This window comes from Oryzias latipes, chromosome 16 (assembly GCF_002234675.1).
Source record: "Oryzias latipes chromosome 16, ASM223467v1".
NCBI lineage: Eukaryota > Metazoa > Chordata > Actinopteri > Beloniformes > Adrianichthyidae > Oryzias > Oryzias latipes.
The window spans coordinates 17,464,275-17,476,782 of NC_019874.2; the positions used below are offsets into that span (position 1 = coordinate 17,464,275).

A 12,508-nucleotide genomic window follows, 5' to 3' on the forward strand; every position below is an offset into this window, starting at 1 on the left:
AAAAAAATGTAAACAGTTTTTAATGCAAGACCATGAAATTACTCCTGATCACATTATGAGGCTCTCATTTATTTAAACAGTAGTAATAAAATGAAAGGGGTTGCTACTTTGTTGTTTTTTTCAAAACAAGGGATCATGAATGGATTAAAGTAAACATTAAAATTTAGTCTTTTGACTTTAAAACAGCTGCATATATCATAATTTTGTATAAACCCTCTGGAACTGGGTTTAGTTATACTACTTTTAAAAAATATGTGCCTTTCCACTGTATAGGTATTTATATTTGTTTTGTTTTCAAATCATGAATTAGTGCATAAATTTTGGACATGTCGAGAACAAAGAAAGTAACCAAATGGATTTTGCCTGCCTTTTCTAGAAAGAGTTAAATACTAAAGTCTTAGAAACGAATTAATGAACAGGTATCACTGATTGTTATATAAAAATCCCAATAATATATTTTCAATAAGTAATTATTTATTAATTATTAAGTTATTATTAAGTAATTATTAAACCATCTTTTGTGGTTGAGGAACATTTTTTTGTCCAAAACAAGCCAAAAAATCTAAACTCCTAGTTTATTTGGTAGCAGCTAAAACAGCCAATGGGATGCTATGTACTCTTAATGACCCAATCCAATAAAAATTGTGTTTTTGGTGTTTTTAACATTGTCTTGTAATATTTTACTCATAATTGAGGATGTATATAAAGAAAATTCAGATCAAAATTGTTTTTCTAAGTATTTCTTTGTTCAAATCATTGTGAATCAGGAGCGGACAAAAATGTTTGTTTGAAATAGCTTGTAATTTTTACGTACAAACAACGATCAGCAAGCCCCAAGCTCTCTGCTCTGCTCCATTCTGATGCATCCACTTGCAGACAAATAGATCCAAGCTCGTCTTTGTTTTCCTCGTCAGAGCTGGAATCTGGCTCAAAACTGTACGGCTGAATAGCTCTGAAATTACTCGCCATTTTTGTTGCACTGGTGATGTTAGGTTGGGGTTGTGAGGGACTGTAAGGAAGCTGGAGAGAGTGTAAACAAAAGGATCATGGGGAGTCAGGGCAGGCTTACTTATGCCAACAGTTATGCCTACAATTTAGAGGCAAATTTCTAAAGAACTCCTGCCCCCCTGCAAAAACCACATCTTGTTTTTTTTTTTCTTTTACTTAAAATGGCATAATCATAATTAAAAGACCACTGGGAACGCCATTACAATAGATCAAAAGATTATCGGAATGGGATTTTAAACATTCATAGATTCATACTGTTACTGATTCTATAATATTCATGTTTAATCTAAACTTTGAAATTAAATATTTTTCCTACTAAAACCCTGTAGAAGTACAAATGTTACACATAACCACAATTATTCTGTATGGGAAAAACAACTGTATCCACTGCTGCCCGGCAGAAAAACTCTTTGGAAGAGGAAGACAACTGTCATTCTTTACGGCCAAAACAACTTTCTTAAACATCTTATTGACCAAAAAAAATCTGTGAAGTAACCCGTCACACCTGAATTTTAACACAATAAATGCAAAGACAACTAACTTCTGAACTGAGCAACCCCTATTACCATTGCCTGGGGCCTACTTGATCCATCACTTTCCAAATATCCAGGTCATCAAGAGTAATAAACGTTTTCCCAGAAGAAAACGTGCCAAAACCAAAGCAAGGTCATTTCAGGGAGCTATAGGGGGGTGGAGGGATGGGGGCTCCTGCAAAGTCAAACTCAGAAAAGTGGATCTTTGTTTTTGACCTTCAGAGTAGATTTAATGTCCTTATATAACATTAAAGCAAGATAATAACTCTACAAAACATTACCATCAACATGAGTTTCCTTTAAGTCCAAAAAGCTTTCTCTGGGAGCTTTTTAGGTCTTCATTTTCTTTCAAATCATTTAAAGGAAAACTATAATAATCCCAAGAGGGATTTTAGAATGTCACAGTGGAAAAGAACTGTTTTCCTTCCGCCGAGTTAAAAAAAACAACTCTTTAAGCCATTAAAAGACAGGAGGATCCAAATATTAGATAAACATGGAAGTTCTACTTTAAAAGATTTTCAAAAACAGTGGAACTTTTTTTCCAGCATTGTAAAACCTTTTGCAAAGATTAGTTCCAAACCTTCTTGGGTTTCAGTCAAACGTTGCTTATCTTTGAGTAGCACAAATGTAGGATTTATCATGAGAACTTCATAGAAGCAGCCAGGTCATGATGTTCCCTGGGAAAAACCAGAGTTTTGCTTTCATTATGACACACTTCCATTTTTGCCTCAGAGTAGGAGACCTGAGCCAATAAAGTGATTATTATGAGCTTATCTACATTATCATTTGCTGTAATGTCACACTGTCTAGACTCTTTATTCTGCATGAACTAGTCTTTGTTTCAGATCCTGTTTCCAGTTAATCTTAGAAATTCTCCACAAAAAGAGAATTCAGCGCCATTTAATGCACTTTCACAGACGAGCCTTTATTTCTAGTGTGTTCTTTTTTTTGTAAAAAGAAGGGCTTTGTGCATTAGTGTTTTGCTAAACACACAGAGCTGCGAGCGCCGCTTTTGTTTCTATGACAGCCTGTACTTGGATAAATGGCTTTAATCAGGATCAAAGCTTCTCTTTGAATTACTGGGTGTTGTTTGAATTTCGTAAAAACAGTGGTTTAATTGGAAGCTTGAGCCTTGAAACAACTTTAAAGTGACAGTAAAGCAAAAATAATGCTTGTTTGGTAAAAGAGCTTTTGTTTTTGTAACACAGTTAATATATGCACCCGTGTCTACATATCTCTCAACAAGCTGTAGTTTTTTGGTTTTTTATCTTTTTAAGGCCTGTTCACACCGGGACGAATTTCGCCCGCGATTTTCGCCGACGTTTAACGCCTCGTGACTAAACAAAGGGCACCAACGAGAGTGTGCACACCGACGCGAAAAAACGCCACGCGTTAAAGCGTCAAAAAAAAAAAACGCCTCGGGTTCGTTTTTTTTTTTCGACGCGTCGCGTCGAAATCTACTCGACCAATGAGAACGGCGCTTTTGCTCACGTGTCTGGAGCTTCTGAAGTTACAGTAAAACACAACTTGGGGGCGCTCAAACACAAAACTGCCTTGCTGAGCACACATACCAGCGAAGAAGATAGACGCCAAGTAGCATCTACACAGCCGCGAAGCAATAATGACGGACATTCTAAAACATCCCCGAACCAAGCACCAGTTGGAGCTACTGATGCTTGAAATATTCATGTTTTCTTTGTTTGATTCTGACAAGCGTGTAAATACTTGCTCTCTTCTTCTGAGTGAAAAGCGACTTTAAGAAGCGTAAAGTTGCGCAGCGCCACCTTGTGTACAGGAGTATTTCTGTTTTACATTAAGCGCCATCTAATGTCAGGGAATGAAATTGCATGTTCACTCCACTCATCGTCAGCGAAAATCGCCTGGGTGTGAACACAAAAAACGTGGCGAAAAACGCTGGCGAATAACGCCTGGCAAATATTCGTCCCGGTGTGTACGGGCCTTTAAAATACTTTTTTAAGACCAGGCTACTCAGTCTTTCAATTGCTGTTTCTGGATTTGAAAGTAGAGTAAGATGAAAGCTGGTAGGGGAAAGTTTGGTTGTTCTTAAAAGATGGAAGACTTTTTGAGGACAATAAACTCTCATGATCACAGAAATCTCAACTGAAAGATTGAAAAAATATAAATAAAAGTAGGAAGGGGCTTGAGACTTCAAATTTTAATGGGATCAGTAGATGCTATGCGACCTTTAGAAAATTGGCAGCTGGCAAATGAAGTGGCACTAACCAGACTTGGTATTTCTTTTTGCTTGTGTCTGCAGGACTCCCACCATGGCAGGAGGCTTGTTCTCTATAGACAGAGATTATTTCCAGGAGATCGGCACTTATGACGCAGGCATGGACATCTGGGGTGGAGAGAACCTGGAAATCTCTTTCAGAGTGAGTGAACACAGCCAATTGGCGTGACTCTAATCTTCCGTCCAGTGGCAGGCGGTCAGGAGTATCTGCTCGCTTCGACAAAAGTACACACACAAACACACCGTCACAGATGTAGCACTTCAAAGCTGACTAAATTGTTGTCTTGACTAATACCTTTGTCGGGTGTCATCTTGCTTGACTGGCTCTCCATCAAACTCTTTCAGACTGCCACAACACAGCTGTCTGCCAGCAGTCTGTTACTCATCAGGTCTTCAAGTATGTCTCCTTCCACGAGGTGTTTTGCTCCTCCGTGTTGACGAGGCTTTATCCCTTTGCAGATCTGGCAGTGTGGGGGGACCCTGGAGATTGTCACCTGCTCTCACGTGGGTCACGTGTTCAGAAAGGCAACACCCTACACGTTTCCTGGAGGAACGGGACAGATCATCAACAAAAACAACCGGCGCTTGGCAGAAGTATGGATGGATGAGTTTAAAAACTTCTTCTACATCATCTCTCCCGGTAAGTTGGACTGCGTAGAGAAGCTGTGTGCCCGTGTGTGTTTGTGTGGAGGGCGGGTCTGTGATCCCGTTATTGACAGTGGGATACTGCAGTGGTTAGTCCGTCAAAGCTGTATGCAGTAATAGTGGTGAGTAATGTTACACCATAAAGCATCTGTTTACCTGCAGGAATCACACACTATTTCTATGACAGTAAAGGAAAAGCAGAATGTGTGAGGGATTCTATTTGTGTGACATATTATTGGGATTTTTTTTATATATATTATGTCACTTTTTCAGAGCAGTACATTTGAAAAAAAGAAAAAAGATCCAATTTAAAAAATAAAAGAAAAAGGAGATTTTTTTTCTTAGATTTTCGTCTAACAAAAAAGGGCAAAAAAAATCAACGTGATTGGTGAAATCAATAACTCTTTGTCAGTGGACAGCTGCAGGGAAAGACGGCGTGCCACACCACCTTGCTTCTCTCTGCAAAATAGAAATTGGAAAAGAAAAAGTCTTTTCACTGCTTTACTCTGCATCCTTCTTCTGTTTCAGGTGTTGTTGCTTGTTCTTTGATTGACGCTCTGTTTGGATCTTGCTTGTCTTTAACCAGCCCATAATTTATGCTTTGCTGGCAATTAAACAAAGTGAGATTTGAAGTCCTGGAGATTAAATGAATTATGGGTAAAAAGGGCAAATATTCTCTTTGTTTTAGTGAAGACGAGGACTGCAAGATGAATCATTATAATGGATCTGAGTGCATTTACCCGCAATAAAAAGTTTCATGCAAAAATATTTCTGAAAAAAAGGTCTTTTTTTTGCTGGGATTGAGTAAAGCTGTTAGCATTAAAGACAGAGGAAAAAACTTTGTCCCCTTTTAAACATTCACTGTTTCCCACTGATTTAGCCCAAACAAACGATGTCATCATCATGACTGAGGTAGCATCCTGTTTTACCATTTTTTTTTTTTACTTTTTTGACAGAAAAGGTTCTAGAAGGCCACAAAGGACAATGTTTGTTTGACACTTGTATTGACATTTCATATAGATGTGATACAAATATCGTGCCATCATCGAATGCTGCACTGGCTTCATACATAAACAGTTCTGTCAGTGTGTTTTGTTCGACTCTTTCTGCCTTGGGTTTGGCGAGAAAATAAAAGCCAGCTGTGGAAAAATGCAACAAATATTCCAAAGACATGGTTTAATGATCAAAATACTGCACTGCTGTATTATTCTGATTTGGTTATTTATTTGCATGTGTTTACCTGTCGTTAGGGTCAATCAACATTTTGATTTTGTAAGATTACTATGGACCAAAACAAAAATGGAAAAGAGCTTGTTGATATGTCTATTTTCAAAACAGCCTGCATCTTAAAAAGATGGCACCTCAAATCAGGCACAAAATCACATTACCAATCTGTTTTTGTTAACATACGACTATTTTTTCCCTTTATTTTAGGAAATTGTACATTTGAAGCAATTCAAAAGATTTATAAAAGTTAAGCCAAAAGTTTTCTTTCTCCAGAATTGTCCCTGCAATCACGAAGGCAGGAAAGCGACATTTGTTTCGGAAATGTTTTCTTTTTCTTTATGGAATGAAAGAAAAACAAGTCAATTATTCTGTCCTGCAGCATCATCTCAAAGACTGTTATTGTAGACTCAACAAAGCCTTGGTAACGTTCTGTATCACAACAGCTCCTTAACAAAGGCTAAGAAGCCGTTCTGTTAACTACGGCATGTTAGAAAAAAAAGTAACTGTGGCAGTGGGACATGCATCACCCAACACAGGATGTACTGCTCAATTTCCTGCATGTAGCATGACACTCCATCATGGAGCACACCAGAACATGAAAGGTGAACGTGACCCGAATGGCTCAGAGCTGTCACTCTCTACTCGCGTCACGCAATGTGGATCCAGAATCACCACCAGGAGGAACCAGTCGTGGAACTTGTCCATCCATTAGTTTAGATGTCGCGTGCTCTGTGTGTCAGTAATGATTTCATAGACTTTCACTCATGCTGCAGTTTCATTACCTATCAAAGGAACTGGTCTCGTGAAACATGATGCTACTTGTGTAGCTTGCAGTCAAAAGAGCAACAAAGAAAAAAAAACAAAATCTTACAGTTTCTTCAAAGCAGATGAAATCTGTCTTTCTTTCACTGCAACTTTGACTTTTTTCTGCCGAACATCTCGTGTTTTTGGATGTCATAAAAAATGCCACCAAACTTTTTTTTCAGCCCAACAATCTCCCTCACTGCTACAGAGCCACAAAGAAATTCATGATACAGTCTCACACAGCTGAAATAGACACTGAGAACTCCACTTGACCAAAACACAAACACCTTTCCCCACATGTTCTGACCTTCATCCAGCTGGTTCTGTTCAGCTTTGCCCCCATTGTGCTCAGACTGACCTCATATCTTCATCCGCTCATGTCTCATTGTGCATTGCAGTGTAAACTAAGACAAAGACAGAGTGTAAGCCTTGGGCTTTGTATTGGAAAAACAAAGTTGGCTCATACTTAAAACATGTCAAACTGGTGAGATAGAAGTCATAATTATGTCTGTGTCTCCAGGTGTGACCAAGGTGGACTACGGTGACATTTCCACTCGCACGTCTCTGAGACAAAAACTCCAGTGTAAACCCTTCAGCTGGTACTTGGAGAACATCTATCCGGATTCCCAGATCCCGAGGCACTACTATTCCCTAGGAGAGGTACACACACACACACACACACACACACAGAGGAACACATTAGTCATTCTGCGCATGTTTCTCACTGTGACGCGTTGATTTGGTTCAGATCCGTAACGTGGAGACAAACCAGTGTCTGGACAACATGGCCCGCAAGGAAAATGAGAAGGTTGGCATTTTCAACTGCCACGGCATGGGAGGCAACCAGGTAATGCAGGGGGAGAGAAAGTTGAAGCAAATGCTGAGGCGAAAATAACAAAAAAAGTTACTGCAAAACAGAGGGAAAATGGTTCTAAAACATGTCGGCTTATTTTGGAACCTCCTAAGCAAAGAATGAGAGCCAAATAAATGTCTATGGGATGTTGTTTAAAGTGGGGCACGTCAGACAGAATATGCTGCTAAAGCTAGACTGAGAGGATCCAATCATCCAGAGGAACGCTGTTATGGATTTTACTCTAAAAACAAATGCTTGTTATGTAATGTGCAGGTCTTCTCCTACACGGCTAACAAGGAAATCAGGACAGACGACTTGTGTTTAGATGTGTCCAAGCTGAATGGACCTGTCATGATGCTCAAGTGCCATCACCTTAAAGGCAACCAGCTCTGGGAGTACGATCCTGTGGTAAGTGGGCCGGATTATATCAACGCTTTACGCAACCTGAAAAAAACACCAGGGAGTCTGCTCCTTGTTTGAATCCGCATGTGTTAATGAACTCCCGTTGACTGATGTCTCTAAAGCCAGGCTTTCTTCCTGTCGTTCCCTTGTTTTTCTGCGGCGCAGAAGCTGACTCTGGTCCACGTCAACAGTAACCAGTGTCTGGACAAAGCCAGCGAGGAGGACAGCCAGGTGCCCAGCGTCAGAGACTGCACACACGTGCGCTCCCAACAGTGGCTGCTCCGCAACGTCACGCTACCAGAGGTCTTCTGACCGCACTGCGCACACTGTTGAGGCCACACACTGCGGCCCGGACAAAAACCACCAGGGGAACGGCCGTGTTTATTGAGTTGTGGCCCCAGGAAAAAAAAAAAGAGACTTCTCACGAAGAGATCCAGGAGCAGAGGAGGATGGATTGGATGGTACTACCTCTGCTAGAAATCAGGGGGAGGTGTGTGTTCAAGCCTCCTCAGAGTGAACAGAGAGGAAAGACTCACTCTAAATAAGTCATGGCTGTTTTACATTTCTTACTTTTTTTTTTTACTTTTTTTTTTTTTTAAATGAGATATCAACCGCAGAGAGCAAGCAGCTCCTGTGTGTAAGAACAAGACTGAACGCTGGAGTCCAGGATCTGCTCTCCCAACTTCCCTGAAAGAAGCAGTCCAGCCCTCAGCTCATTACCTAACGTTTACTGACTGCCTCCTATCAGTGTGTGCACTTAACTGTGTGTGTGTTTTAGGACCCTGTGCTCTGAGATGAATGTATGCCTTGAAGGGGGGACTGAATCCCTTGTTGACTTCCTTTTTTTTTTTTTTCCTTTAATTTAATTTTGTAATGCGCTATGATAAAGTGCGCGTGCACACGTGTGTCAGAATCCCTCCTACCGTCTCCGCAGCGGTGTCTGTCTCCCTCTGGTGTTACTCTGCGGCATCTCATCGTATGGATTGAGACCTCCACACTGTGGATTTTCAAAGGGGGAGAGCCCATTCAAAAAAGAGACAAACTAAAGACCCGATGTCTGCCATCAGCAGATATCCAGAGATATAGAAACACGATGTTTGTGCTATCTTGAGATTTCTATGTCCAGTTTTTTTACATGGCTTGTCTGTTTCTACTGTAATCTTAGATCATCTGTCTCTCTGTCGTCTTTAAAGATGTTGAAAAACACACCCAGAGGTCACGGTCGCTGGATTCACATTTGGAAAAGAGCTAACATGGTTCATATTTTAGTTTTGTTTTCAGCACATTATCTTCTCTGTGACCTCTTTCAAGGAAAGGGCTTACTTTCCTCCAGTGGAGTGTGAGTGCATGTGTTCAGGTGTGAATGTGTGTTTCTTTTTTTTTAACTAATCATCCTCCTTGTTCATCAGATTCTAGAGCTTGTAGACTAAACTGGCAGAAAATCCACGTATCTCTGCTTCCGCTGCTGAACAAAAACAGTTGTTATCTCCTGGTAGAAAGCAGCTTCCATCTTTGGATGTCAAAGTAACTTGGATGTTTTGGGTGAATAATCAGAAACAAAACAATACATGTTGAGACTGAGGAGGTTGAAGCAGTCCACTGTGGATTAGACAGGACAGATTACATATCTTAATAGCTGCATATCTCTTTTTTTTCCAAGCTGGCCTGCAGTCATTTGAGTGTCAGTATCTCAGTAAAGACAACAGACTTCTCATTTCCAATGTGTGTGAGTGTGTTTGAGTGTGTATGTCCTCATTGTCAGAGCACAAGAAGTGCAGTCATTAGGGTCTGAAACATTTCAGCCTCCTCCAGTGGAGGAAGGCTTTTCACGAGGATGTGGGCCCGTCTTCGCGGTGCACAAGGCAGCGATGGAGAACAGGTCCGTCTCGTCCGAGCGGACAAGTTTTTGACTCGGACACAGACGGAGCGTTCTCCTGCTCTGATGTGGAGGGTTGTTGAAAGTATCTGGCATGTCCTGGCTTCCACAATGAGTGAATCCAAATGTAGAAAAATAAAAGCTACAAGGTTTACAGAAGATGTGGAGCAGTGTGATGATTTCTGAATTTACACCAACACTAAATGAAGTCCTGCAGAGTCTCTTCCACATTAGGAATTACTTTGACTTTCTTCTTTTTTCTTCCTGGGATTTTTCTTCTTTGTTCCTGTACAAACAAGACAATGTCTTATCTGACTGCTCACAACCACACTTTTATCACAGTTAAGCTTCATTGTCTTGTTTCCCTCTGTAAGCTGTAGAAGTCCTCACAGTCTTGCATGCGTGCTAAAGTGTAAGTATAGTTTTTTAGCCTTCCTCTTTTAGGTTGTGAGGGGGAAAAAAGTAATAATCAGAAAAACTGCTTGCAACTCCAATAAGTTGAAATCCAGTAAGAAGAGTTTTGTAATTTAGTTTGTTTTGATTTGAAACTCCTGAAAAAATCGATCATTTACCGTAATTCTTCTGCAATTTTCTTCCAGAGTCCTGCTGCTCTTTACAAGGTTAGTTTAGCATATTTTTGACTTTTTTGACTTTACTGTTGTGCCGTCTTTTAAAGGCAAAAACTCTTATTAGTTATTTTGCAACATCTGAAAAAAGTGTAAAACAAGCAGTCCCAAATAATAAAATGACTGTCATGTTCTTGTTGGTGGCTTGCTCCATATTGTTCAGAGGTCTACAGCTTGACCTCTTCGAAAAAAGCTCAGGGTCACAACACAGAAACCACAAGGTCACAGGCCATGAACTGTGTGAGCTGCTTTCTCTGATAGATGACCCTTGCTTCTATCTCCACGATGAGGAACAGCCACGACACTGAGCCGAAATGAGATAAATCTTTTGGGACGCGTCTGTGTCCTATTAATAAACATGACAGTCCGGTGTGAAGGTAATAGTGTGGCTGCACACTGAGTGAGTGCTCTGTGCAGAGTAAATGGCTGAAACTCTTTTTCTTGATCGGATGAATTATTCATCAGCATTAGCTTCAACATGGTCCATCAGGAAGACATATTGGACGACAGGGTTTCACATATACATGCAAAACGTGGGCGCCTCCACAGCTTTTTTTTTTTCTAGAAGCCATCTGTTTGCAGTGACGACATGACACATCCTGTGTGCAGAATCGTTTCTCTCTTTTGACAGAAAAAGGAGACTCTGTGAGGGCCTTTTGCCTCAACGTCTCTCTAACCCTTGTGCTGTCCTATGACCCCACCGTTACATTGACGTGTTGTCCCTACCATAATAAAGGTGGAAAGATTTCATGTAATCCATGGAAACCAGTGAAGATCACAAATCATTGAAGAAAAAAGGTTCAGTGCACTGTCTAGTGGGTCCAGATGACCCAACTCCCAATGTTAAAGTGACTAGGACAGCACAAGGGCTAAACTGGTCAGGAAAGTCAGACGTAAATCCTAATTCTCTGTAAAAAGGATCAAGGAGACACATTGTGCCTTTCTGAATAAAGAGAATCTTTCCTCCTTTGAAGATTTACGGCCACCACAAAACACGAGGAGAAAAAACAGAAATTTCTTTGATGTAAAGACGGAGCAAAGATGATTTAGACTCCCTGAGCAATCAAGTTGGTTAATTTTCTGCATCAGAAACGCATCCTTCTAATCTGCTGGATGCCTCCCCGTTAATCTGGCTCATTTAGTTAGTTGCATGTTGCATGTCTTATAGTGTTAATGATCTGAGGCTGCAAGGCAAACTTGAAAGACCATCAAACAAATCAAAGCTCCCAAAAACACAGATGTTTAAAATACTGTTTGGTGAAGTATCTTACTTTGAAAAAAAATAGTTTCAATCTCTTCCAAATTTACATGTTTCCATTAGTTTGATGCTTGAAGAACCTCCAAGTCTTCTTAATTTCAGAGGAAAGGTTTATAAAGGCGCAAATTACTGACCAGGTGGATACTGTAAATATTTTTTTTTTTTTTGCCTCCAGAATCCTCAGGCGTGTTTATTTATTTTGCATTTCACCATTTTGTTTTCTGTGAAGATGTGGACACTCTTTAACCCTTCAACACCCTGTTCAACCAAACGGTAAAACACATTCTGAAAACGTGTTTTAAAAACACGGATTGTGTGTCTCATTTATTCTTTTTGTTTTTGTTGTTAAAATGGACACCCATTTTGTAAAGTTTTTTAAATTACTTTTTAAATAAGAAGTATTAAAAAAAGAAAGTTATTCAAATCCAAGTTTAGGTTAATTCGGAATCCAGAAGCTAAACATTAATGGAAAAAAAATATCTTTACTCCTTTACACACTATATGTAATTGAACCCCTTTTGCAGGATTAGAGGTTTCTATATTTATTTATTAACAGATTTATCTGTTGCTGCATCCCATCAAATTGTCAAAAGAGCAGGATCAATGGAAGTAACGTAAGGTGCAATAGCAAATCATTTTCTCTATCATTTGACAACCTCTGGCAAATTGCATATTTATGTTGAAGCGCTTTACAGTGAGTTTATAGAAAAAGTTTTCAAAAATTAATAGCTAGTAAAAACTACCTGACTCGAGAGAACGACTTCCGGGATTTGATCAGCACTTTCTGCTCATAGTTGACGCCACCGGCAGCTGCTCTGGAGGAGAGCACTTCGAGGATTTCATTTTTTTATCTGTCCATCTGTCAGGGCTTCACTGACACATTGAAAATCTGTCAGGCCTTTGCAGAGCAGATGACAGTCTGACTCAGTCCTCTCACAGTAAGTTTAACTCATTAACGATACGTTGGAAAAATGGAGAAAAGGTCATTTTTCAGCATTTTACAACAGAAGCTGCAAAACAAA

The 12,508-nt window shown here is 39.9% G+C and overlaps 1 protein-coding gene across 2 annotated transcripts in view; it reads left to right on the plus strand.

Moving 5' to 3' along the window:
• The window catches only part of galnt1 (polypeptide N-acetylgalactosaminyltransferase 1), a 41,982-nt gene extending 32,219 nt beyond the window's left edge, over positions 1 to 9,763 (plus strand). For both annotated transcript variants that reach the window (XM_023964018.1, XM_023964017.1), the window contains exons 9-14: positions 3,820 to 3,937; positions 4,255 to 4,435; positions 6,992 to 7,131; positions 7,220 to 7,318; positions 7,598 to 7,732; positions 7,892 to 9,763. In XM_023964018.1, the coding sequence (XP_023819786.1) occupies positions 3,820 to 3,937; positions 4,255 to 4,435; positions 6,992 to 7,131; positions 7,220 to 7,318; positions 7,598 to 7,732; positions 7,892 to 8,038 (820 nt within the window). In that variant the 3' untranslated portion in view covers positions 8,039 to 9,763. The remainder of the gene's footprint in view (positions 1 to 3,819; positions 3,938 to 4,254; positions 4,436 to 6,991; positions 7,132 to 7,219; positions 7,319 to 7,597; positions 7,733 to 7,891) is intronic.
• Positions 9,764 to 12,508: the final 2,745 nt, after the last annotated feature.